Source organism: Sapajus apella, unplaced genomic scaffold, assembly GCF_009761245.1.
Source record: "Sapajus apella isolate SASKATOON/1434 unplaced genomic scaffold, GSC_monkey_1.0 scaffold12, whole genome shotgun sequence".
NCBI lineage: Eukaryota > Metazoa > Chordata > Mammalia > Primates > Cebidae > Sapajus > Sapajus apella.
The window spans coordinates 3,063,386-3,088,281 of NW_022436952.1; the positions used below are offsets into that span (position 1 = coordinate 3,063,386).

Genomic DNA, 24,896 nt, shown 5'->3' on the forward strand with positions numbered 1-24,896 from the left:
AAGTGGCAGACGTTTAAACGAGCATTGTCTAGCTTCAGAATAAGTACGATCAGAAAATAGGGTGTGATTTGCCACCAGTGTCAAACTGCAGGGCTGTTTGTGCTCTCACAACTCTGGGGCATGAATAACTAAAGCATGGCCCATATTTTCTCTGCCTGAAAATGAAGTTTGGCTATGGGGTATTTTGAGAGTATTAGAGTGAATAAACACTAGAAAGGTTTACTGAGTGATGCACAGACTATCTTTTTGCATCTTTATAAAGGGGAGAGACAAATATCTTTGGAATTACCTTGGGTCAGAAATTTTTGCAGTAAAGAAATGAGTCTTGTTAACGTGATGATTTAAGTCTTCCAAAGAGGCTCCCATTTAATAAAACGTGATTACAATGAAGACTCCACAGCAGCATGAAAATAAATTATGAGATAATATGTCTAGAAAAGAGCAGAATATACAGCTTTTTACCTAGTTACCTCTGGTTACCACTTTGAAAAACAAAATCCCCTGTCCATGAACAAAAGAATGTGAAACAAAAAAGTCGAAGGTCTTTAGCAATGAGATTGTGCCTGATTTCTCCCTCCTCTGTTTTCCTAATTGTGACTACAGGTTCAGTTAATTTACATTCCGTTTAAAGTTTTGAAATTATGCTTAAAATTCCATTTGGGGAGTTTTAGATGTCGGGGCTCAAGGCACATTCTTTCAAATAAAGAAAATGATCCTGAAGTGATTCAAAATCCTTTCTGGTGACTAACAGGAGGAGTAAAGCTGGAAAGTAATGGAACTGTTTCCCCCATGTAGTTCCTAAACTGCCCCTGGCAACACTTCCTGAAGAAGCACGTCCATCACGCTTTTTAGCAGTGCCGCCCACAGCAGAAGACTGAGCAGCCTCTCAATGTGTCTCTCCTGAACAGTGTACTGTATATGTGTGCAATGTTGGTTGAAAAACCTTTTCTTGTCACTTGCTAGTCATAGTGCCTACATCAAGGTATGTATATATGTATATATGTATTTCATATGTATATATATATTTTACATATATATTATTATGATTATTTTTGAGATAGAGTCTCACTCTGTAGCCCAAGCTGGAGTGCGGTGGTGTGATCTCTGCCCACTGCAGCCTCCACTTCCAGGTCTCAAGTGATTCTCGTGTCTCAGCCTCTTGTGTAGCTGGGGCTACAGGCACCCGTCACCATGCCCAGCGAATTTTTCACATTTTATTAGAATCAGGGTTTCACCATGTTGCCCAGGGTGGTCTCAAACTCCTGAGCTCAAGCGATCAGCCTGCCTCGGTCTCCCAAAGCCTTGGGATTACAGGCATGAGCCACTGCGCCTGGCCATCAAGGTATATTAAGAAAAATTTCCCGTTAGAGAATTCTTCATTACATGCACAAGAAAGGCAAAGATAAAAAATGACATGTTTCAGAGATAAAAATCAGCATCTTATGACCAGAAGGACCAGAGGTGCATAGAGCCTGAACTAGGGAAAACATGCAAGGCAGTCTTGGGGGTTTTATTCCGATATTTAGTGGTTTGCAAAAATAAATTTTGTCTGTCCTGTGCAACTATATGAGCTGCTATCCCATTCAAGGCACAGGTGTCCTACTGTATCAAGTGATAATCAAACATATTCCCAAGCAGACTACATGAGACGGCTTGTCTAACACTTGTATGATTCACTTTTCACATGTGGGTGCTTCCAAGGACTTACTGAGTTCACTGCTGGGGTCAGGATAGGCTCTAGTCAGTGTTCTATGTACTCCTCTATATTTTTATTTTCTATTAAAAACTGAAGTGTTTTCAGACCATTTTGTCTAGATTCAATCCAGTGCTATCTACTCAAAGTAAGCATCAAGAGCTGCTATCACATCAAATGATGATGAGTTCTTAGATTTTCTCACAGTGTGAGTACATCCATACTTGGAGATGCCACAAGAGCTCTTTAATGAGATAATGAGAGTGTCACAAGCAACCATTAGTCAAAACGAAATTCTACTTAATTGGCCAAAAGGTAAACGAAAGGGGTCACCTGCACCCGGCCAGGGTATATAAAGGGCCCAGAGAGGGAGGAGGACATTCACACCTGAGAACACCCAGCTCCTCTCAACAGCCCAGCCCACACCAGCCTCAGACACCACCATGTGCGGCTCCTGCTGCGGACCCACCTTCTCCTCCGTGAGCTGCGGGGGAGGCTGCTGCCAGCCGTGCTGCTGGCGCGACCCCTGCTGCTGCCGCCCCGTGACCTGCCAGACCACCGTGTGCCGCCCCGTGACCTGCGTGCCCCGCTGCACGCGCCCCATCTGCGAGCCCTGCCGCCGCCCAGTGTGCTGTGACCCCTGCTGCCTGCAGGAAGGCTGCTGCCGCCCCATCACCTGCTGCCCCACGTCGTGCACCTCTGTGGTCTGCAGGCCCTGCTGCTGGTCCACCACCTGCTGCCAGCCTGTGTCAGTGCAGTCCCCCTGCTGCCGGCCCCCCTGCGGCCAGCCTGCCCCTTGCAGCACCACCTGCAGGACCTGGTCCACCTCCTGCTGCTGAGCAGTACACTGACTGCCTGGAGCACGCAAGTCACCTTCTGAAAAAGCCACACTCCCATTTCTCTGCTTAACAAACCTCCTGCCTTGAGCCTGCAAGATCCCACATCAACCAAGCTGGAACCAAGAACCGGGCTCATCTATTAAAACCTGGGCCATTCTGCAGCCTTTGTAAAAGAAGCAATTTCCTTCCTCTCATCTAAGACTTTGTGGCATGTTTCCTTTCTAATAAATATCTGTTCTTTGGCCTTGCAAAAAGCTTTGGTTTTATTTACTCATTCTAATGTTTTGTATTAAATGTATTTTTTACTTTAAAAAATGGACATATAATTGTACATATTTATGGGGTGCAGCATGATGTTTCCATACATGTATACATTTTGTAATAATCAAATCAGGGTGTTTAGGATATTTATCACCTCATACATTCATCATTTCCTAATGGTAAGAACATTTAAAATCTTCTCTGACAGCTATTTTGAAATATATGATACAATATTACTACCCAGAGTTGTCCCTACTGTACATTAGAGTACCAAAATGTATTCCTCCTATCGACCTGTAACTTTGTACCTGTTGACCAGCCTCTCACCCTCCCTCACCCTCCCCAGCCTTTGGTAACAACTATTCTACTCTCTACTTCTATGGGATCAACTTGTTTAGATTTCACATAGGTGTGAGAGCATGTGCTATTTGTCTTTCTGTGCCTGGTTAATTTCACTTAACATAAGGTCCTCCAGCTTCATCCATGTTGCTGCACAAGACAGTATTTCATTCTTTTTTTTATAACTGATAGCATTTCATTGTGTGTATATCTGTGTATGGGAGTGTGTGTCACATTTCCTTTACCCATTCATCCACTGACGGACACTTAGATTGTTTTGGTATGTTGGCTGTTGTCAATTGTGCTGAGTAAACATGGAAATGCAGATATCTCTTCAACATACTGATTTCATTTCCTTTGGATATATACTCAATAGTGGGATTACTGGGTCATATGGTAGTCTATTTTTAAATTTGGGGAGACCCTCCATAGTGTTTTCCATAATGGCTATGCTACTTTACATTCCCTACAGTCCTGTATGAGCTCCTTTTTTTCCACATCCACACCAGCATTTGTGGGGTTTTTTGTATTTTTGATAATAGCCATTCTAATGGGGTGACATGGTATCTTATTGTGGTTTTAATTTGCATTTCCTGATGATTGGTGATGTTGAGCACTTCTTCATATATGTGTTGGCCATTTCTATGTTTTCTTTTGAGAAATATCTATTCAGGTCTTTTACCTACTTTTAATTGAAGTTATTATTATTATTCACTGTTGAGTTGTTCAAGTTTCTTGTATATTCCGGATATTAACAGCAGTCAGATGTAAAGTTTGAAAATAATTTTTCCGGTTCTCTAAGTTGTCTTTTTCACTCTGTTGATTTGATTGCTTCCTTTGCTGTGCAGAAGGCTTTTAGTTTTATATAATCCCATTTGTCTATGTTCACTTTTGTTGCCTGTGCCTTTGAGGTCTTATCCCCACCAGAAAAAGCCATTGCCCAGACCAGTGCCATAAAATGTTTCATGTATGCTTTCTTCTAGTAGTTTTATTATTTGCAGTCTTATACTTAAGTATTTAATCCATTTTGGGTTGTCTTTAATACGTTGATAAATAGGATCTAAATGTGCTGCTTGCCTACCATATGCAAGTCACAGGCTACATGGTATAAAATAGAAATTAAAATTGAATTTAAAATGTCCCCCTCCCCAAAAACTTCTAGGGACATGAGTCAAATTCACCTATAACTCATCTAAAAAGTAGAATATGAAAAAATAAAAGTACCACATACTAATGTGGTGTCAACACAGAAATCACTACTGGTTGGGGAAAGTAAGAAAGATTTTAAAAGGAAGCTAACAGTTTATATGGGTTAACATTGTGTTGCCCAGATCAGAGGGATGGCATTCTCAGTAATAGAAATAGTATGAGCAAACGTATGGAGGGAGGGGACCATAGGATTGTTCAGAGTACAGCTTGGCTGGGGGCACTGGATATATACAGAATGATCAAGAAAGAAAGATTTGGAAAATTTGCATGCTTTGAATACCAGCCAAGCGAGTACACCATTAATGTAATAAGCACTAAGAAGCTGTTGAAAGTTTTGGGGAAGGAGGATGAAATAACAAGTGCTGGGCATTGGGACAATTCTCATGGTAGCTCCTTATAAAGACAGAGGTCAAAGGCTAGAGAAATAAGTCCTACAGAGACTATGCAGAAACTAATCAGGAAGACATTGCCTTGATCCAAGTGATGTACAATAAGAGCTCCACTAAGATGTTACCCATGGAATAATGAAGACACAATGAGTATGGCAGACGTAGAAACCCAGAAAGCATATCAACTTAGTTGAAAGTGGGAAATGAAAAACAATTAGGAAGCAAATGTGACTTATTGCAATTATAAGTCTCTGGTCCAGACACTTAAAAGAACTTTAACATATTTATACTTATTTATTTTATATTTAAAAATCACTATTCCATAGTGTAATCTGTTTACCATATAATATTTTTATTCTTGAGCTTTTAGAAAAAAAGACAAAGTCAAAGAGCTTTACTAACATTAATTGATTCTGGAAAGCAGCATGGTATAAAATAAAAAGAACTGGTTTAGGAATGAGTGATGGGAGTTTTATACCCAGCTCTTCTGATTGTGTGCTGTGTGAAAGGAACAAGTCACTTAACTTCTTCAAATTGTAGCCATTCCCAGACTCAAGAGTATTCTAACATCAACCAACGTTAAGTGAAAATGAAAAGCGCTCCATACCACACAAGCAATGTTTCCATTTAGAACTTTGAGAGAAAATGGTTCTATACAAAACTCTTTTCCTTAATTAATCCCTCCTGTTGCTACTACATTGATTTTTACGCTAGAGCAAGATAGGAGACAAACAAATGGGGCCTTGCTTTCTGTAGAAGTTAATAAATATGTGCTATTTATAATAAGAATGATGTCAGTTTCTACACCTATAAAATTAAGTGGTGGAACAAGATAGTTTACTATGTTTTTGATCTCCAATATTCAGTGATTACATATAACCATTTTCAACTTCATACCTATAGCCATGGTTATCACATGACATGAACATCTTTACTGAAGCTGGCATGAATCACATTTTAATATAACGCCATTCCTATACATACGAATACCACCACCTCATAAAAAGCTAACTATGTGTTTCTGTTCATGATTAGAAGGGAGAAATAAACCTACCCCAAGTAGAAATAATATGTTTTTTGACCAGCCTTTTTTCATTTATCTCATGTAACCCTAAACTCCCAGTGGGAAATCACATTGTTTCTTCTGACCAAGAATTGTTTTAACTTTTATTTTGCTGAAATTCATCTTAATTTCTTTGCATTTATTTTACTACACCTCTTAAAGTATATTTGGTCACCCATTTTCTAACCTGCCTTATAAAGCAGATAAAAGTATTTTCTAACTCTTGCTTTTTCTTTGATGATTCCCCTTCCTTAATTCAGTTGTCATGCTCTTTGGTCTAATACCTTTTCACAGGGCATATGTTTTAGTGACATAAAATGACATAAAAGTAGATTCTGCCTTTGAGAAACAATACACCAGATAATTCATATACCAGTGATTTTTGTCTTTCGTAGAGAAGTGTAAATTTTCTTAAAATATTTTGCAATCTTTTTCCAATTATCGAACATGAATTTTAGCCTCTCTCTTAAGAGACACTGGAATGAAACGGGTTTTGTTTTATATATCCTCCTGAGTGATCAATGTTTCCTCAAATACAAATGTGAAGTTTAGGAGATATCACAGAAATTGGAAAGATTCCATTTCAGGGGAAATCTATGAATTGATATGAATGTAGAGTTTATCAGAGTTTCTATCTGTATAATAAGATTATATAGACAGAGTATAATCATACTAGTCTAAAAAATGTAAAGACAGTCTTACATGAAGGACAATCATGATTAACAATTCTTTTCTGGAGACTTGAGGTTTGGTGAATATGAGCCCCAGAATCACATCATCTTACGGGTGAGAGTCAACTTGTCAGGTGATACACCCACAAGTACAAAACTGAAGCTGAAACTCAAGTGGAAATTATACCATTGTTTGGAAACAAAATGTTAACATTTTTACCAAGGACAAACACATTTGGTGAGCATTAGCTGAGCAATAAGGAAAAATCAATTTAGAGATATATTTAAAACAATTCAGCATTTGAACAATCAGAGGGCCCTAAACAGGCTGGTTTAAAGAGTAACAAGATAAAAATGCTGCTCGCCACAAACAGAAGAATTGGCCAAGGCTTATAAAAAGCCGGAGGTGGAATAGGCAGCCATAACTCAGAAACTCCTCCAAGCAACCCAACCTTCAGACCAACTCCCGACACCATGGCCTGCTGTCAGAACACCTGCTGTGAATTTCCCAGCTGCTCCACCGGTGCAACCTGCGGCTCCAGCTGCTGCCAGCCAAGCTGCTGTCAGACCACCTGCTGCCAACCAAGCTGCTGCCAGACCAGCTCCTGCGGAACCAGCTGTGGCATTGGTGGTAGCATTGGCTGTGGCCAGGAGGGCGGCTGTGGAGCTGTGAGCTCCCGTATCAGGTGGTGCCGCCCAGACTGCCGTGTGGAGGGCACCTGCCTGCCAGCCTGCTGTGTGGTGAGCTGCACGCCCCCAACCTGCTGCCAGCTGCACCATGCCCAGGCCTCCTGCTGCCGCCCATCCTACTGTGGACAGTCCTGCTGCCGCCCAGTCTGCTGCTGTTGCTCTGAGCCCACTTGTTGAAAACCTCCTTCTGATGGGAATCCTGTTAAGATGGCACTTCAAAACTAACCAAATTAGAATCCTAACAAACTCCTGAACTCCAGCCCTATAACTGGGTTTGCAACCTCTCATCACACAGCGGGGTAAATTCCCTAGGATGTAAATGCATTTTCAGGGAAACACCTAAAGTCTTTCCTAAACCTGGATGTCAGTCAAAGTCCTACAATGTGAAAAGAGTTGCACAACATTTTACTATAAATATCATCTAAAATATTTCAGTGGTTGTTGTGACTTAGATTTAATAAAAAATTTTTTCTTTTCAATGATGAAGTCATTGTTAGAACTTTCTTGGCTTTGGAATTTGTTAAAGACATTGGGGTACTGGGATTTTTCAAAAATATCAACATGGCATGGCACTATGGTTTTTCAGTATTTTTGCTCTTTTAATGATGAGCTTTAAAAGTAATTTTCCTTTGTTTTACCATCAAATGGTCCAATATTTTTGCAACCAAGGCATATAATTAAAGGCACACGACAACACTTAGGAACTGTTTCCTAAGGTCCTCACATGTGCAAGGTGGTGGGCTGGATATTCCAACTGATTGATTTTATAAAAAGGAATTTCATGTCATTCAGCTTCTTGAGGTTTTGTCAAATCTATTCATCCATTCATTCATACAGGAGGCTGTGTACAATTATTTCTACCAACTAAGATATACAAAAGCATAACACAAATTGTAAAAGATCACAAACACAAGATTATAGAGTAATAGCACATAACAAATATACACATTTTCATTCAAGGTCCTGGGTTCATAACTCCCATAGCCTTTGTTATGATGTTAGGGCACTTTAGACTTCAGAAGTAGGCCTCAGAAAACAGAATCTCTCTGTGTCTCTGTCTCTGTGTCTCTGTCTCTGTCTCTCTCTCTCTCCCTCTCTCTCTCTCTCTTTCTCCCTCCATCTCCCTGTCTCTCTGTCTCTCTCTCTCCCTCTATCTCTCCGTCTCTTTCTCTGTCTCTCTCTCTTTCTTTCTTTCTCCATCTCTGACTCTCTGTCTCTCTCTGTCTCTCTCTCTCTCTCTTCATCTCTCCGTCTCTCTGTCTCTCTCTGTCTCTCTCTCTCTCTCTTTCTTTCTCCATCTCTCCGTCTCTCTCTCTCTCTTTCTCTCTCCATCTCTCTGTCTCTCTCCATCTCTCTGTCTCTCTGTCTCTGTCTCTCTGTCTCTGTCTGTCTCTCTCTCTCTCTCGCATTCTCCTCCCTCTTTTTACCTGCTCCTTTTACTCTTCAAGGCAAGAGTCTTCCCTCACTGTTTTTGGCACTGTCCATGAAGATATTCTCCTACCTACCTTGTCTGATTGTAGGTCATAAGATTTCCCATTTCAGAAGAGGTTCTGCCCTATGTCCTGGAGGAAGGAAGGCTACACAGAGAGACCAAGAAGGATCTGAACAGACAGGCTTTACTGGGTTTCACCACTCACTCTACTAGCATTAGATCATATCCTTTTTGTCCAATCACGTTTCTAATGGTTGTCCATCATGCCTATCCACTGAAGTCTCCATAAAATGTAAAAAAAAAAAAAAAAAAAAAAAAGCCACAGAGTTTGAGGAGCTTCCAGATAGCTGAATATGTGTGGAGGGTCCTGGAAGGTGCTGTGCCCAGAAAGGGTATGAAAGCTCCTCACCCCTTCCCCCATACCTCACCCTATACATCACTTCCTCTGTACCTTTTGTAATTTCTTTATTATAAACCAATAAGCTAAGTGTTTCCCTGAGTTCTGGGAGCCACTCTCGCACATTAATCAAACTTAAGGAGGGTGTCGTGGAATTCCCAATTCATGACTGGTCGATCAGAAGCACAGGCAAAACAACCTGGAGCCTGTGCTTGGCACTGGAAGCAGGGGGCAGTCTTATGGGACTAAGCCCTTGCCCTGTAAAACCTGATGCTATTGCCACGTAAATAGCGTTAGAATAGATCTGGAGTGGAGAACACACAGCTGGTATCTGTTGCAGAATTTATTTCCTTGCTTATTGATGGGGAGAAATACCCACACATTTGACCACAGACGTTTTCTGTGTTGATTGTCATTGAGTGAGAGAATATAAAAAACATTTGACTGTGGTTTTTTTCCCACCCAATAGCATAAGATGTAAAAGTTATTTTTACACGAAGCATAATAGCCTAAGATGTAAAGGCTGTTTTTTACATTTTATGCTATTGGGTAGAAAAACAAAAAGCTAAAGACTCCTGAGTTCTAGTCCCAGTGTTGTAACTAACTATCCTTGAATCCTTGAACAAGTCCCTTTGCTTGCCTGGGTACCTATTTCTAACTTGGAAAATGAGAGAACTGAGTCATTACTGACAATATCCTTCCGGGCATAAGAGAGTAGATAATTTCCTAAACAGGTGACACATTGACTAGTAATTGCTTCAGATACTCAAAGAGGAAAAAATATAGAGCAATCAAATAATGTTGTATGGATTATCACCGTCTTGCAAGTTTATAAAGCCATATTGGAATATTAAAGGAATTGAGATGCCTTGCAATAAAGAAAGCTCTATAACCAGTGGCTGGGCTTAGTCGCTCACAGCTATCATCCCAGCACTTTCGGAGGCTGAGGTGGGTGGATCACCTGAGGTCATGAGTTTGAGACCAGCATGGCAAACAGGGCAACTCCATCTCTACTAAAAATACAAAAATTAGCCAGGTGTCATGGCAGGCACCTGGGGTCTCAGCTACTCGGGAGGCTGAGGCAGGAGAATCGTCTGAATCCAGGAGGTGGAGGTTGCAGTGAAACAAGATCGTGCCACTGCATTATACCCTGGATGACAGAGTGAGAGTCTGTCTTAAAAAGAAAAAAAAAACTCTATAACCATCACTCTCAAACTAACGTAGCTGGAAGACTCCCTATTTTCATATTACCTGTTAACATCCTGTAACACCAATACTCAAAATATACTTTGAAAAATGATGAGAGGGATTATCAACTGATAATTTTATAACGCCTGTGCAATCTTCTTGTGTATTGTGAAGCAGAAAGTGAATTTTCACCACAAGGATGAATTTAAATGAGTGTGGCTATATACTATCACCATTCTCATTCTAATTTTCAGAGAGAGCTCTAGAATGAAGCAAGCATTAAATAAAAGACATATAATGAGGCTTTCATTCCAAGGTATAAAATCTTTGGTCATCAAATCAAAGTGGTGAGCCAGTGACTGGGGATAGAGAGGTATGGGAAGTGATTGCCTGAAGGTTATGTGGGGTTCTTCTGGAATGGAAAAATTCATTATTATTATTATTATTATTATTACTGTATAATTACACTTCAAGTTCTAGGGTACATGTGCAGAACGTGCAGATTTGATATACAGGTATACATGTGCCATGGTGGTTTACCGCATCCCATCAACTCGTCATCTATGTTAGGATTTCTCCTAATGCTATTCCTCCCCTGGCCCCCATCCTCCGACAGGCCTCAGTGTGTGATGTTCCCCTCCCTGTGCCCATGTGTTTTCATTGTTCAACTCCCGCTTATGAGAGAACATGAGATGTTTGGTTTTCTGTTCTTGTGTCAGTTTGCTGAGAATGATGGTTTCCAGCTTCATCCATGTCCCAGCAAAGGACATGAACTCATTCTTTTTTATGGCTGCACAGTATTCCATGGTGTACATGTGCCACATTTTCTTTATCCAGTCTATCTTTGATGGCCACTTGGGTTGGTTCCAAGTCTTTGCTATTGTGAACAGTGTCACAATAAACATACATGTGCATGTGTCTTTATAGTAGAATGATTTATAATCCTCTGTGTATATACCCAGTAATGGAATTGCTGGATCAAATGGTATTTATAGTTCTAGATCCTTGAGGAATCGCCACACTGTCTTCCACAATGGTTGAACTAATTTACACTCCAAAAGTAGAGAGAGACGATGTGGCACAGCATTATGAATACACTAAATGTCACTCCATTTTTAAAATAGTTAATTGCAGGTTATGTGAATTTCACCTCAATTAAAAAAAATCAAAGAACAGGACCTCTACTAGCACAACTTTATAAGAATGAGGAAAAGGCACCACTTTGGGGTAGATACAAATAGAGGAGTGCACAGCATGTTGAGCCTCCAGCTTGATATGAAAAATAATGTGCTCCTTCCTCTGAGTGGACAAAGCCACAGAGCCCCACATCAGGGCACGACCTGTACATCTATACTCAATGGCCCTACAATGTGTTCAACATTTTATTCCTCTCGTTTAGAGCTCTGTCATCTCCCGTCAGGATGAGAAGGTTTAGATTTGATGTACCTTTATTAAAAGGACTTTGGCTCAGCAGCACCTCCAGAAAAGCCTGGTTGGCATTCAGGAGGGAAGAGCTAGATCATGTGACTTGGCTTAAGATAAACATTGGGAGTAAGAGGAGGTCTTTGAAGTTTATGTGTTGTCCATTCTAGATCACTAGGATGGAAGCCCAGAGCAGAAGCACAGAAGCCCTATGTAGGAATGCCGTATTCATTTGACTGGGACATCAATATATTTTATTTCTCAAGAATCCAAGTAAGGTAGTCATAGCTGAATTAGAGAACTAGTAAAATGGAGATGAAGGTATTGGGAGAACCCCCAGAACTTGTAACTAGGAAATCAGAACCATGATATCTTAAAGAAAAATAATTTCAGACATTAGTATCCGTGACAAACAAAAGTCCAATGTTCAAGAATAACAGACAAACATACTCTTTCTTCATATGATACTGGAATGGTCTGGAGCCCATAACTTAAATGAAGTAATAAAAGCCAGAGGGAATACCCACAGTAATAAGAAATGTGGTATGTACACACAAAGGAATACTATTCACTCTATAAAAAGAAGAACATTCTGTCACACATTACAACACACCTAAGCTTGGAGGACATTATGTAAAGTGAAATAAAATAAATTTCATTTTCTTGATTTACTTAGAGGAGGTAAGGGAATGTTCGGATTAGTCTTCATTCTGTGGCATAGGAGTCAAATTCTCAAGTAAGTGTCATATCTTAAGTTTTGCAATGAGGAAGATGTCAAAAACAGCGCCAGAGTAAAAAAGCCCAGAAAGGGAGAACTGATATGCAACGCCACTGTCTCCAGTGCCCTTGTCAATAATGTATTTCAAGTCCTCAGACACCTAAGCCTTCTGAAAAGGGAGACACATCTTTGCAGTGTCACGGATTCTGCTAAATTTAGATCTGAATTAAATAGCTCCTGAGATTGTTATCATGACACATCCACATATTTCAAGCATCCAATAGAAAACAAATTAGCTAATCAAAGAATCTGTGATGTAGCTTTGCTTAAGAAGAAGCAAGGAATTCACAAAGAATCATCTTTTAAACCAAATTTGATGTGGGATGTGAAAATATGTCTTAGCTCTGACTCAGAAAGAGTTATGATGTAAACTCAAAGCTGTCATTTCTAGAGGAGCAGAACTACCGCTTGTTGCTCTGGGTCAAAACCCAAGAGTAACATTGTAGCTTGTATTTCTCTGTAACAGAGCCCATACTCCATGGAAGCCTGGCCACCTTTTATTGCACCTAAACAAAACCTTTATCTTCACCATCATCAGCTGTCTTATTCAAATTATATGAACTTTCCAGTTAACTGGATTAGTCTCTTACATCTGCAATAAACCGCATACAGCAGATTGAACACACAGTAGTAAATCACATCTCCAGTATTGATAAGTTAAAAGTATAAATTTATGCAGTTAAAAAACATCTAAATCTATAGAATATCCTAAGATAAAAGATGAGACAAAGTTACAAGTCAAGTAGGTTAACTTTTTTAGCACTCGGTATTTTCTTGAAGTGTCCTTATTATGCTGTCAAAAAAAATAATATCTCCAGGAATGTCTCTAGCAAACAGTGTTATTGCTTACCCTAAGCTCTCCCTTCCTTCCTTTGACTCACAAAAAAATCCGTAAGTAAGGAAGCCAAGTTTTACATCTTGCTTTCACCCTTGAAATTTTCTTAGAATGACTGCTCACATTAAAAAAAAGAAGAAAGAAGGAAAGAACAAAAGAAAGAAAGAAAGGAAGGTAGGAAGAAAGGAAGGAAGGAAGGAAAAAAAGAATTGACTATAGTTTTTAAAGAGTTTAGTCTGGAATCAAATGGTGTGGATTCAAACTTCAGATTCACTAGATATTAATGTGAACTTGGGTGAGTTACTTGTGGCTCAGTTTTCTCACATGGATGATAGGAGTGGCAATGATACCTAGTCCATAGATTGCTGTGAAAATTTAGCAAATTGATACATGTGAAATACTTGGAACCATTTAGGCACACAGTCAGTGATGGAAAAATGTTATCAATAAAAATTAATGTAAATCTCCCAGGCCCAAGAAAGCATCCCTTTCTGGCCAGCTGACTATAGCCTTGCTTTACAGTCAAAGTGAAGATAAGGAAGGTGAGAAGGAGCCGCAGTTAAAATTGGAGAGAATTAAACTGTCATGTGAGACCGAATAACCCAGTTGTAAGGGTCAACAATACTGAGTAATATTGACAGTCCTTAAACGTGAGGCATCAGTCAGTTATTCCCTGACAAAGAGAAAATTTTAACAAACATGGGGAGTTAGGGATTATATTCCTAATTAATGCCAGTGACTACTTGTCCATGGTAAAGAAGCCTAATTGCATACCAAATAAAATCAATTTTTAAAGGCTTTCAGAAGGTTCAACAAATAACTCAGGGAAAGGCCAATTATCATTCAGAGACAAATTATCAAACACAAACAAGGAAGAGACTTCAGGAATTATGTAAACAGTAGCTGGCCAAGGCTTATAAAAGGCCCAGTGTGGCAGCCATCACCAAAACTCAAAAACTCCTCCAAGCAACACAACCTTCAGACCAACTCCCGACACCATGGCCTGCTGTCAGAACACCTGCTGCGGATTTCCCAGCTGTTCCACCGGTGCGACCTGGGGCTCCAGCTGCTGCCAGCCAAGCTGTTGTCAGACCAGCTGCTGCCCACCAAGCTGCTGCCAGACCAGCTTCTGCGGATTTCCCAGCTGCTCTACTGGTAGGACCTGCGGCTCCAGCTGCTGCCAGCCAAGCTGCTGTCAGACCAGCTGCTGCCAGCCAAGCTGCTGCCAGACCAGCTCCTGCGGAACCGGCTGTGGCATTGGTGGTAGCATTGGCTATGGCCAGGAGGGCGGCCGTGGAGCTGTGAGCTCCCGTATCAGGTGGTGCCGCCCAGATTGCCGCGTGGAGGGCACCTGCCTGCCCCCCTGCTGTGTAGTGAGCTGCACACCCCCATCCTGCTGCCAGCTGCACCATGCCCAGGCCTCCTGCTGCCGCCCATCCTACTGTGGACAGTCCTGCTGCCGCCCAGTCTGCTGCTGCTCCTGCTGTGAGCCCACCTGCTGTGAGCCCAGCTGCTAACAGCCAGGTTGCCGATTTTCAACTTGAAATTTCCACTTCCAGTTCAATTCATGAACTAATTATTTCTTCAAGCACTTGTGGACCACTAACAAATTCTTGAACTTTAATTTGGCTTTTGTTATGGGGGTTACCATATATTTAGGCCTCAGAATTATCTGATTCCTTTGTGGTCCGGAAAAGACTGTGATCTCTCTGAGGATGCCAAAATACAAATTTGACGCAAGAAATGAAAAAGCTAATTTATAAGCACCGAAGCCCATGCTCTGAGGCTCAGCATCACCAAGACCATTGGAAGAGCTGTCTGTCCTTCTCAGGACACTCACTTACTCTATTCTACTGCCCTGAATTGCACTCTGTATGAAAGAGAAATAATATAACAAGGTCTAATAAACTATAACTATTGGTGCAACAAACATATCTCTTTTTTATTGAATGTACTCAGGATGTATATTTCATAGAACACCATATGAAAAATTTTTAATCTGCTTTTGATATCCCTTCTCTTCTGAAACCACATTAGGAAATTTGGTACCCAGAGGTCCATTGGAGGTTAACGCCTGTAAAAAGATACAGTAAAGGTAGTTACGTAGGGCCTCAGAAATGGCAAAGGCTCTGTCGCCATAACCTAACCTTACACAGTGCTTTCACACAACTATGAAGTTAAAGAAATCAAAATCCCTGGCTGGGTGTGGTGGCTCACACCTGTAATCCCAGCACTTTGGGAGGCCGAGGTGGGCAGATCACAAAGTCAGGAGTTTAAGACCAGCTTGGCCAACATGGTGAAACTCCATCTCTACTAAAATACAAAAAAATAGCTGAGCATGGTGACACACGCCTGTAATCCCAGCTACTCGGAGGGCTGAGGCAGAAGAATCAACTGAACCCAGGAGGTGGAGGTTGCAGTGAGCTGAGATCACCCCATTGCCTTCCAGACTGGGCAACAGAGCAAGACTTCATCTTGAAAAAAGTTAAAAATAAAAATCTCTGAATCTAGAGCCAGAATATTACTTATTTTTCCTTTCTGTTTAGAGAAATGTTCTTTCAGGCATTTGTCAAATGATGGTAATGTGTGCTAGTAAATCATTCTCTTCCATTCACATGTAACCTTGTGAAGGAGCAGAAGAGAAATATAAGGTGGAAAAGGCTCTCTGAGGAAATATGCTCTCAATTAGATGGAAATTTTTACTCTAAATTTTCTCCCAGTTTCTAAACAGAAGTGAAGATAACAATAATTTTACTCTATTTTAAGAATAAACATATATACTTTGGTTTAAAATGCTCACCTCAAAATAAACATATGCTTATGCATAAATATGTTTTTATATATAATACACGTACAGAATAAATTTATATACATTTAAACACAAATATCAGAGAATGCTTTATGAATTTGAATAGTTTTAGAAAAAGGATTGGAATTAATTCATGGTTCCTTGGATGTAGAACTAAGAGTATCAAAGGTATTTTTTTAAACTTAGGTTAAAATTACAATGCTTTATTCAATGATTAGTGAAAATCAGAAAATTAGCATGAACAAAGAATAACATTTGCAAAGCAGAGAATCAATTTTCCCAACGTATTATCTAGAGACCTAATCTAATCCAGAAAACTCCCTTGAACAACAGAACAGAAATGAAGACTTGTTCTGTCCTCTTGCCCTTTGATCGTAATTATGAATATCACTACCTAAGAAGCTCCTGCTAAAAGAAAAAATAAATAGAAAATGACAAGTAACTTAGCTAAAATGTAAATTTGGCTTTTCAAAATTACTGCACATTGCTAGTCATTCATTCCCTCTGTTATTAACAAGCATTTACTGAACATCTATGTGCAAAATGGTGCATAAGGCACCACAAAGGATGCCCAGATGAACTAGACATAGGCAGATTATGCTTTTAAGGAATGGACAATCCGGTAGAGCCCTGAAAGGTGTCTGAGAGATCATATCATTTTACAGATAATTAAACCAATATTCAGTGGAATTACATGACCTTTTTAAGGTCATACAGTCACTTAGTGGTAGAACCAGTTTGAGAAGCCCATTTAATTTAATTAATTTAATTCTGAGTTAAGAATTTGGTCCCATACATCATGTAACCATTTAGATGATTAGCTACAGCTGGACCCAGTTAAGCTTAAAATTCAATAATTGGTTTTAAATTCAAAAGCACAAAATAAAAATAATTGAGGTTTTATCAGTGAGGGATGGTTTAATAAATTGTGGTATGATCATACTCTGGAATATTATAGAGCTATTAAAAATGAGTAATATGTATAGAATACAGCTACAAATTGCATAATCTACATGAAAGACAAAGATACTATATGAAAATAAAACTACAGACCTAAATCCGTAATGAATATTCATGAAAAATCCTTAAAAATACAAGCAAATAGAATTAAACAATACATTAAAAGGACCAAATGCTATAATCAAATGAAATTTTATGCTGGAATGCAAGGATGGTTCAACATACAAAAATCAATCATTAGTAGAATAAAGAGGAAAAAGCACATGCTCATCTCTATTGATACAGAAGAAGCATTTGACAAAAGTCAAAACTCATGATTTTTTTTGAAAAGCCTAACAAACTAGGGATAGAAGCAAATGACCTCAACATAATTAAAGCCATATATGAAAAGCCCAGAGATAACATCATAATAACAGTTTTTTTCTAAGATTAGGGACAAGATAGACATGCCCACTTTTGCCCATTCTATGTATCATAGTACTAGGAATCCTAGCCAGAGCAACTAGGCAAGAAAAAGAAATAAAAGATATCCAAATTGGAAAAGAAATTATCTCCATTCACAGATAATATGACTTTGTATGTTAAAAAAATCTAAAGATTTTACACACACATGCACAGAGTTATAACTAATAAACAAATTCAGTAAAGTTACAGATACAAAACCAATGCACAAAAATCAGTTGCATTTTTATACACTAACCATGAAAAATCTATTTAAAAAATTTAAAAACAATTCCATAGACAATAACACCAAAAGAATGAAATGCTTATGGCCAGGTGCAGTGGCTCATACCTGTAATTCCAGCACTTTGCTAGGCTGAAGCAGGTGGATCACCTGAGGTTAGGAGTTTGAGATCAGCCTGGCCAACATAGTGAAACCCTGTCACTACTAAAAATAGAAAAATTAGCCAAGCATGCTGGTGGACAGCTATGGTCCCAGCTACTGGGGAGGCTGAGGCATGAGAATCACTTGAACCTGGGAGGTGGAGGTTGCAGTGAGCTGAGATCATACCACTGCACTCCAGCCTGGGTGACAGACTGAGACCCCATCTCAGGAAAAAAAAGAAGAATAAAATACTTAGGAACAAACTTAACCTTAGAGGGGAAAAACTTGTACACCAGACACTACAAAATGTTACTGAAATAAATTAAAGAAGATACAAATAAATGAAAAGGCATCCTGGGATCATGGATTACAGGATTTAATATTGTTAAGATGTCAATACTACCCAGAGAATCTACAGATTTAATGTAATTTCTATAATAATCCCAATGATGTTTTTCAGAAATAAAAAAAGTTCATCCTAAAATCCATATGAAATCAGAAGGGGTCCTACATAGCCAAAACAATCTTAAAAATGAACAAAGTTGGTCCACATTTCCCTATTTCAAAATTTACTGCAAAGTGACAGTAATCATAACAATGTGATAATGACATAATGACAGACATATAGAACAATGGAAAAGAATAGAAAGCCCAGAAATAAACCCTCACATTCATACATGGTTAAATGAGTTTATTTATCATTTATGTCTTTATTTGAATTGACAAAAATTATATGTATTTATTTTGTACAACACATTGTTTTGAAATATGTCTATCTTATACAATGGCTAAATCAAGCTAATTAACATACACATTACCTCACATAATGTTTTTTGTTGTGAAGACACAAAATCTATTCTCTTAGCAATTTTCAGGAATATAATATATTGTTATTAACTATAGTCACTGTGTTGATCTCTTGAATTTATTCCTTTTATCTAACTGAAATTTTGTGATCCTTTGACCAACATCTCCTGAAAACACTCCACCACCACCCTAGCCCCTGGTAACCACCATTCTACTTTCTACTTATATGAGTTCAACTTTTTTATATTCTACATATAAGTGAGAAAATGCATTATTCGTCTTTTTCTTTGTCTGACTTATTTCACTTAGTATAATGTTCTCACGTTTCATCTGTGTTGCCCCAAATAGCAGAATTTCCTTATTTTATGACTAATAATATGCCAGTGTGTGAGTGTTTATGTGTATCACATTTTCTTTATCCACTCATTCAATGATGGACATGGACACTTAGGTTGCTTCCATATCTTGGCTATTGGGAATAATGCTGCAATGAACATGGGAATGCAGATGTCTCTTCAAAATACTGATTTAGCTTCCCCTGAGTATATACACAGAAGTGGGATTACTTGATTATATGATAGTCCTATTTTTAATTTTTTGAGGAATCTTCATATTGTTTTCCATAATGGCTGTACTAATTTACATTTCCACCTACAGTGTACCAGAGTTCTCTTTTCTCCATTGCCTCTCCAACACTTGTTATCTTTTTGTCTTTTTGATAATAACCATTATAACAGATGTGAGACAACACCTCATTGTGGTTTCAATTTGCATTATCTGGTGATTTGTGATTTTGAGAACTTTTTCATATATCTGTTAGCCATTTGTAGATCTTCTTTTGAGAAATGCCTATTCAGATTATTTGCCCATTTTTAAATTAGACTGTTTGTTTTCTTAGTACAGGAGTTGAGTTGTTTGAGTTTCTTCTATATTTGGATATTAACCCCTCATCAGATATGTGGTTTGTTAATATTTTCTCCCATTCTGTGGGTTGTCTCCTCACTGAGTAGAGTATTTTATTGCCTATGCAGAAGCTTTTTTGTTTGATGTAATCCCGTTTGTCTATTTTTGCTGATGCTTTCGGTTCATGTTCACAATATCATTGGCCAGACAAAAGTCATGGAGCTTCTCCTTTGTTTACTTTTAATAGTTTTATCATTTTGAGTCTTTCTTACATTTCAGTCTTTAATCCATTCTGAGTTGGCTTTTGTATATGATGTGAGATAATGGTCTAATTTCACTCTTCTGCATGTGAATGTGGTCAAATGATTTTCAACAAGGATGACAAGACTATTTGCAAATGGTTAAAATGGTTAACATAAATTGTTAACATAAATTTTATGGTATGTATATTTTACCACAATTAAAAATCTGTAAGTACAAACATGTGTAGGAGACCCAAACTTTACTGAAATAGAAGATATATATGTATATATGCTGGTTTATATTTGCAGAAGCAGAGATAAAGGTGTTAAAGGATATGCACCAAATTCTTAATGTTGATTACCTCCACAGCATTAGTTTTGGAAGAGATATGTTCATCTTCAGGGAAGGGAAAGGATGTTAATTTTTTTTATATGCCTCTGTCCTCTTTGATTTTGTACAATGTGTATCCATTACTAGCACATATGTTTAAGTTAATAAAGTCAGAAAACAATCTATAAGCAAAAGTCATTAAAAGTTTTAGTTAGCCATAGGTACATTGACTACTACTGAAGGCAAGAATATTAGACAGAGCTCTGAGGATTCTATAACTTGCACAAATTGATCATAGAAAGGTATACTTTGTTTGAAAGCTGATACATCAGGTTATAGTTCATGTTTTGATGACACTACTATTAGTCTTCCCACGTCTAAACAAATTGTTTATAAAACCATGATCATGGTTAAGTCACCACTTAGGGAAAAATGGTAAGTTGAGATAAATATTGCCTAAAGGTTATCAAAGGACAAGTATGACAAAGGATGCCAGGGCAACACTTGGTTCAAGGCTAGTCTCTCATGTGACTTGTATAGAGAGACACTTCTGTGATTGGCTTCCACGATGAGCCTTCACTTAGTCTAGAGGGCAAAGAAGAAACATAATGAGACTTAAACAATGGACAAAGCAGGCAATTGAAATGTTGAAATGCTATTTATAACTTCGTTTTTTTTTTTTGGGGGGGGGGGGAAGAATGAAGTAAAACTCTATTTGCCTAAGACATGATTCTATACATAGAAAATTCTAAGGATCCAAATACAAATAACAAATCTATTTGAATGGGGTATTTAGAAACTCTGTACTATCTTTACAATAATTCTATAAATCAAAAACCATTTTAAAACTAAAAGTTTATTTTAAAAAGAAAAAATTAATTGAACTAATAAAGGAATTTACTATCCAAATAATAAAAGAGTTCAGCAAAATCACAGATGAACTTACAAAACTTACAAGATCAACTTACATAAATCATCTTGTTTTTTTTTTTTTTTTTTTTTTTTTTTTTTTTGGTTTTGGCCAAACTTTTTATTTAGTATTCTGTAGTTGTTTAACACACACTTAAATGGTCTCATTGTGGGAGGGGAAAGGGGAGGTTCTTGCAGATTCCCAAGGAAATGTCAGAAAGGCAAAATGGCCAGCATTATCCATTTGCATTTTTGGGTTTACTGGGCGATTATTTCCTTACATAGGCATCTGATTTCAGGTTTTTCATACTGAGATCATGGAGGTTTTAGTTGGAAGACACCCTGAAATCTTATGAGTAGCATACCCCAACCACCCTCTAACAGCTAGTTTGTTTGTATAGGCAGAATGATTCATCTCTCCATTTTAGATGGCTAGATGTTTTGTGGAAGATCTTAGAATTGCTTGCCTCACTTACTGGGAAAAATCATATAGGAAGTGGCCTTTAGGGACACTTTAACTTGGAAAGTTACAACACTAGTACAACAAGTCTTAACACATTTAACATTTGCTTGTTGAAAAGCAATGTCATAAAGTCAAATAATATTAAACATGTTTTACTTTTTTCCTCACAAGAACATAAAAATTATGGAGGGGAACTTAACAGGGACCACCACGAGATTATACTTACCGTGACTATGGTCATTCCAGTTCACGTGATGACTATCCATCAAGAGGCTATAGCGATAGAGATGGATATGGTCGTGATCGTGACTATTCAGATCATCCAAGTGGAGGTTCCTACAGAGACTCATATGAGAGTTATGGTAACTCACGTAGTGCTCCACCTACACGAGGGCCCCCGCCATCTTATGGTGGAAGCAGTCGCTATGATGATTACAGCAGCTCACGTGACGGATATGGTGGAAGTCGAGACAGTTACTCAAGCAGCCGAAGTGATCTCTACTCAAGTGGTCGTGATTGGGTTGGCAGACAAGAAAGAGGGCTTCCCCCTTCTATGGAAAGGGGGTACCCTCCTCCACGTGATTCCTACAGCAGTTCAAGCCGCGGAGCACCAAGAGGTGGTGGCCGTGGAGGAAGCCGATCTGATAGAGGGGGAGGCAGAAGCAGATACTAGAAACAAACAAAACTTTGGACCAAAATCCCAGTTCAAAGAAACAAACAAAAAGTGGAAACTATTCTGTCATAACTACCCAAGGACTACTAAAAAGAAAAATTGTGTTACCTTTTTTAAAATCATCTTGTTTTTATATATACTTTAGGTTCTGGGATACATGTGCAGAACATGCAGGTTTGTTACATAGCTATACACGTGCCATGGTGGTTTGCTGCACCCATCAACCCCTCATCTACGTTAGGTATTTCTCCTAATGCTATCCCTCCCCTAGCTTCCTGCTTCCCAACAGGCTCCAGTATGTGATGTTCCCCTCCTTGTGCCCATGTGTTCTCATCGTTCAACTCTTACTTATGAGTGAGAACATTCAGTGTTTGGTTTTCTGTTCCTGTGTTAGTTTGCTGAGAATGATTGTTTCCAACTTCATTCGTGTTCCTGCAAAGGACATGAACTCATTCTTTTTTATGGCTGCATAGTATTCAATGGTGTATATGTGCCACATTTTCTCTATCCAGTTTATCATTGATGGACATTTGGATTTGCTCCTAGTCTTTGGTATTGTGAATAGTGCCGCAACAAATATATTGTGCATGTGTCTTTATAGTAGAATTATTTATAATCCTTTGGGTATATAACCAGCAATGGGATTGCTGGGGCAAATGGCATTTCTGGTTCTAGATCCTTGAGGAATCACCACACTGTCTTCCACAATTGTTGAACTAATTTACACTCCCACCAACAGTGTAAAAGCATTCCTATTTCTCCACATCCTCTCCAACATCTGTTGTTTCCTGACTTTTTAATAATTGCCATTCTACTGGTGTGAGATGGTATCTCATTGTGGTTTTGGATTTGCATTTCTCTAATGACCAGTGATGATGAGTTTTTTTCATATGTTTGTTGACCGCATGAATGTCTTCTTTTGAGAAGTGTCTGTTCATATTATTTGCCTACTTTTTAATGGGATTGTTTGTTTTTTTCTTGTAAATTTGTTTAAGTTCCTTGTAGATTCTGGATGTTAGACCTTTGTTTGATGGATAGATTGAAAAAATTTCTCCTGTTCTACAGGTTGCCTGTTCACTCTGATGGTAGTTTATTTTGCTGCGCAGAAGCTCTTTAGTTTAATTTATAACTTTCTAAACACTTCAGGTATTAGCCAGAGACTCACATTGAAATTGACATCATGGAAAGATGTTAGGTAAATATGCAGCTCTAGGGAACATATAAAGGGACAGACATAGAAGATGCAGCCCAAACTCAGAAGCCTCTCTTCACAACACAGCTCTCAACCCAATTCCTGACACCACGACCAGGTGTTCCACCAGTGAGACCTGTGGCTCCAGCTGCTGCCAGCCAAATTGCTGTGAGACCAGCTGCTACCAGACTGTGGCACTGGCTGTGGCCAGGAGGGTGGCTGTGGCATTGGCAGTGGCATTGGCTGTGGCCAGGACGGTGACTGTGAAGCTGTGAGCTCCCACACCAGGTGGCGCCGCCCAGACTGCTGCATGGAGGTCACCTGTCTGACCCCCTGCTGCCTGGAGAGCTGCATGCCCCCATCCTGCTGCCAGCTGCACCACACCCAGGCCTACCACTGCAGCCCATCCTACTGTGGACAGTCCTGCTGCCATTCAGCCTGCTGCTGCCACTGCCGTGAGCCCACCTGCTAAAAGCCAGGTTGCTGATCAATTAAGGATGAAAGGGGAAGCACAGCAAAATTATGCTGATTTCTGAAGAACTGTTCAATTTTACTTGGATGCTAAGTACCATGATGTTGCTAAGCTGTTCAGAAATCAAGAAACTCCTAGCTAGCACACTGTGGATGTGCTGAATTTGTTCACTGAAACATGTATGAATCAGTGTTCTGGATAGCTTGCCTTGCTTGAGCAGAGGACCAGGATGGAATAGTTCATCATTTCAGTGACATCTCTGCTCCCCTGACTCTCTCTTGATGACCATGCATCTTCAGACCTGGTTTTTCCTTGAATATCACCGATTAATTCAAGTTATATATCTTAATGTGCAAAGCAAACTGAGTTACGTCCTTCTACCTTTAAGCGTGTCTTCCTATTGTTGAAATTCAAGAGTGGATTTGCATTTTATTAATAATACCAAGGCATACTCATAAAGTCTAAACCAGAAAAATGAAGTACAAAATAAATTATGCTTGAATCCATCAGCTTAAAAGTGCTCCATGAATTAAATAAATTTTTATAGTTATTCAAATACTTACATGCTTTAATCGATTATGATTAGGTCTAGACCAATAAAGGTTGACCTGTAGCTAAAATTTTAAGGTTGATCAAAGCTATTGATTTCTACCTGAATGTACTTCTACCATCTTTTGTCTCCTTCCATTTAATATGCTAGATGTTCTCCTTCATTTATGCCCAACATCTAAAGAAATTGTACTGCCTTCTAAATAGATTTTAAAATATCTACTAGATATTACCTATTTTCCAAGAGTATTTTGGAAAATTTTAATTTTTATACCTTAGACTTTCACATTCTTCCCATTGATCCCTGAATTGCTCTCTAAGCTTCAACTCCCACTATTCACCTTCATTCGATGTAGGTATGCATAAGGTAAATCTCTAGTCTAAATGACAGTAGAACAAACAGCTATAAAAGCGCCCACTGAGTTCTACCATTGCCATTTGTCAGATAGATGCATTAGAAATCTGAAACAGCTCTGTTATATTTTGTACTTTGCAACCCAACTTAGAAGATGTGCTCTTAAGAAGTTGACACAACCTAGAACAAAGCAAAATAG

At 38.9% G+C, this 24,896-nt stretch overlaps 4 protein-coding genes and 1 pseudogene across 4 annotated transcripts; all 5 read left to right on the forward strand.

The window, feature by feature from the left end:
- The first annotated feature begins 2,078 nt into the window (after nt 1-2,078).
- On the forward strand, nt 2,079-2,786 carry LOC116552839 (keratin-associated protein 2-1). The gene has a single exon (XM_032279726.1). The coding sequence runs from the start codon at nt 2,137-2,139 to the stop codon at nt 2,530-2,532; it is 396 nt and encodes a 131-aa protein (XP_032135617.1). The 5' UTR covers nt 2,079-2,136; the 3' UTR covers nt 2,533-2,786.
- A 4,094-nt stretch (nt 2,787-6,880) lies between these two features.
- Nucleotides 6,881-7,636, forward strand: LOC116552840 (keratin-associated protein 1-1-like). Its single transcript, XM_032279727.1, has one exon. The coding sequence runs from the start codon at nt 6,939-6,941 to the stop codon at nt 7,329-7,331; it is 393 nt and encodes a 130-aa protein (XP_032135618.1). The 5' UTR covers nt 6,881-6,938; the 3' UTR covers nt 7,332-7,636.
- Nucleotides 7,637-13,427: 5,791 nt separating this feature from the next.
- LOC116552830 (keratin-associated protein 1-4) lies at nt 13,428-15,136 on the forward strand. Its single transcript, XM_032279718.1, has one exon. It carries the CDS (start codon nt 14,205-14,207, stop codon nt 14,721-14,723), a length of 519 nt encoding a protein of 172 aa, XP_032135609.1. The 5' UTR covers nt 13,428-14,204; the 3' UTR covers nt 14,724-15,136.
- A 6,174-nt stretch (nt 15,137-21,310) lies between these two features.
- Nucleotides 21,311-22,236, forward strand: LOC116552601 (RNA-binding motif protein, X chromosome-like). Its single transcript, XM_032279354.1, has 2 exons — nt 21,311-21,316; nt 21,659-22,236. The coding sequence occupies exons 1-2, from the start codon at nt 21,311-21,313 to the stop codon at nt 22,127-22,129; spliced, it is 477 nt and encodes a 158-aa protein (XP_032135245.1). The 3' UTR covers nt 22,130-22,236.
- Nucleotides 22,237-23,317: 1,081 nt separating this feature from the next.
- Nucleotides 23,318-23,855, forward strand: LOC116552602 (annotated as a pseudogene).
- The last annotated feature ends 1,041 nt before the right edge of the window (nt 23,856-24,896 follow it).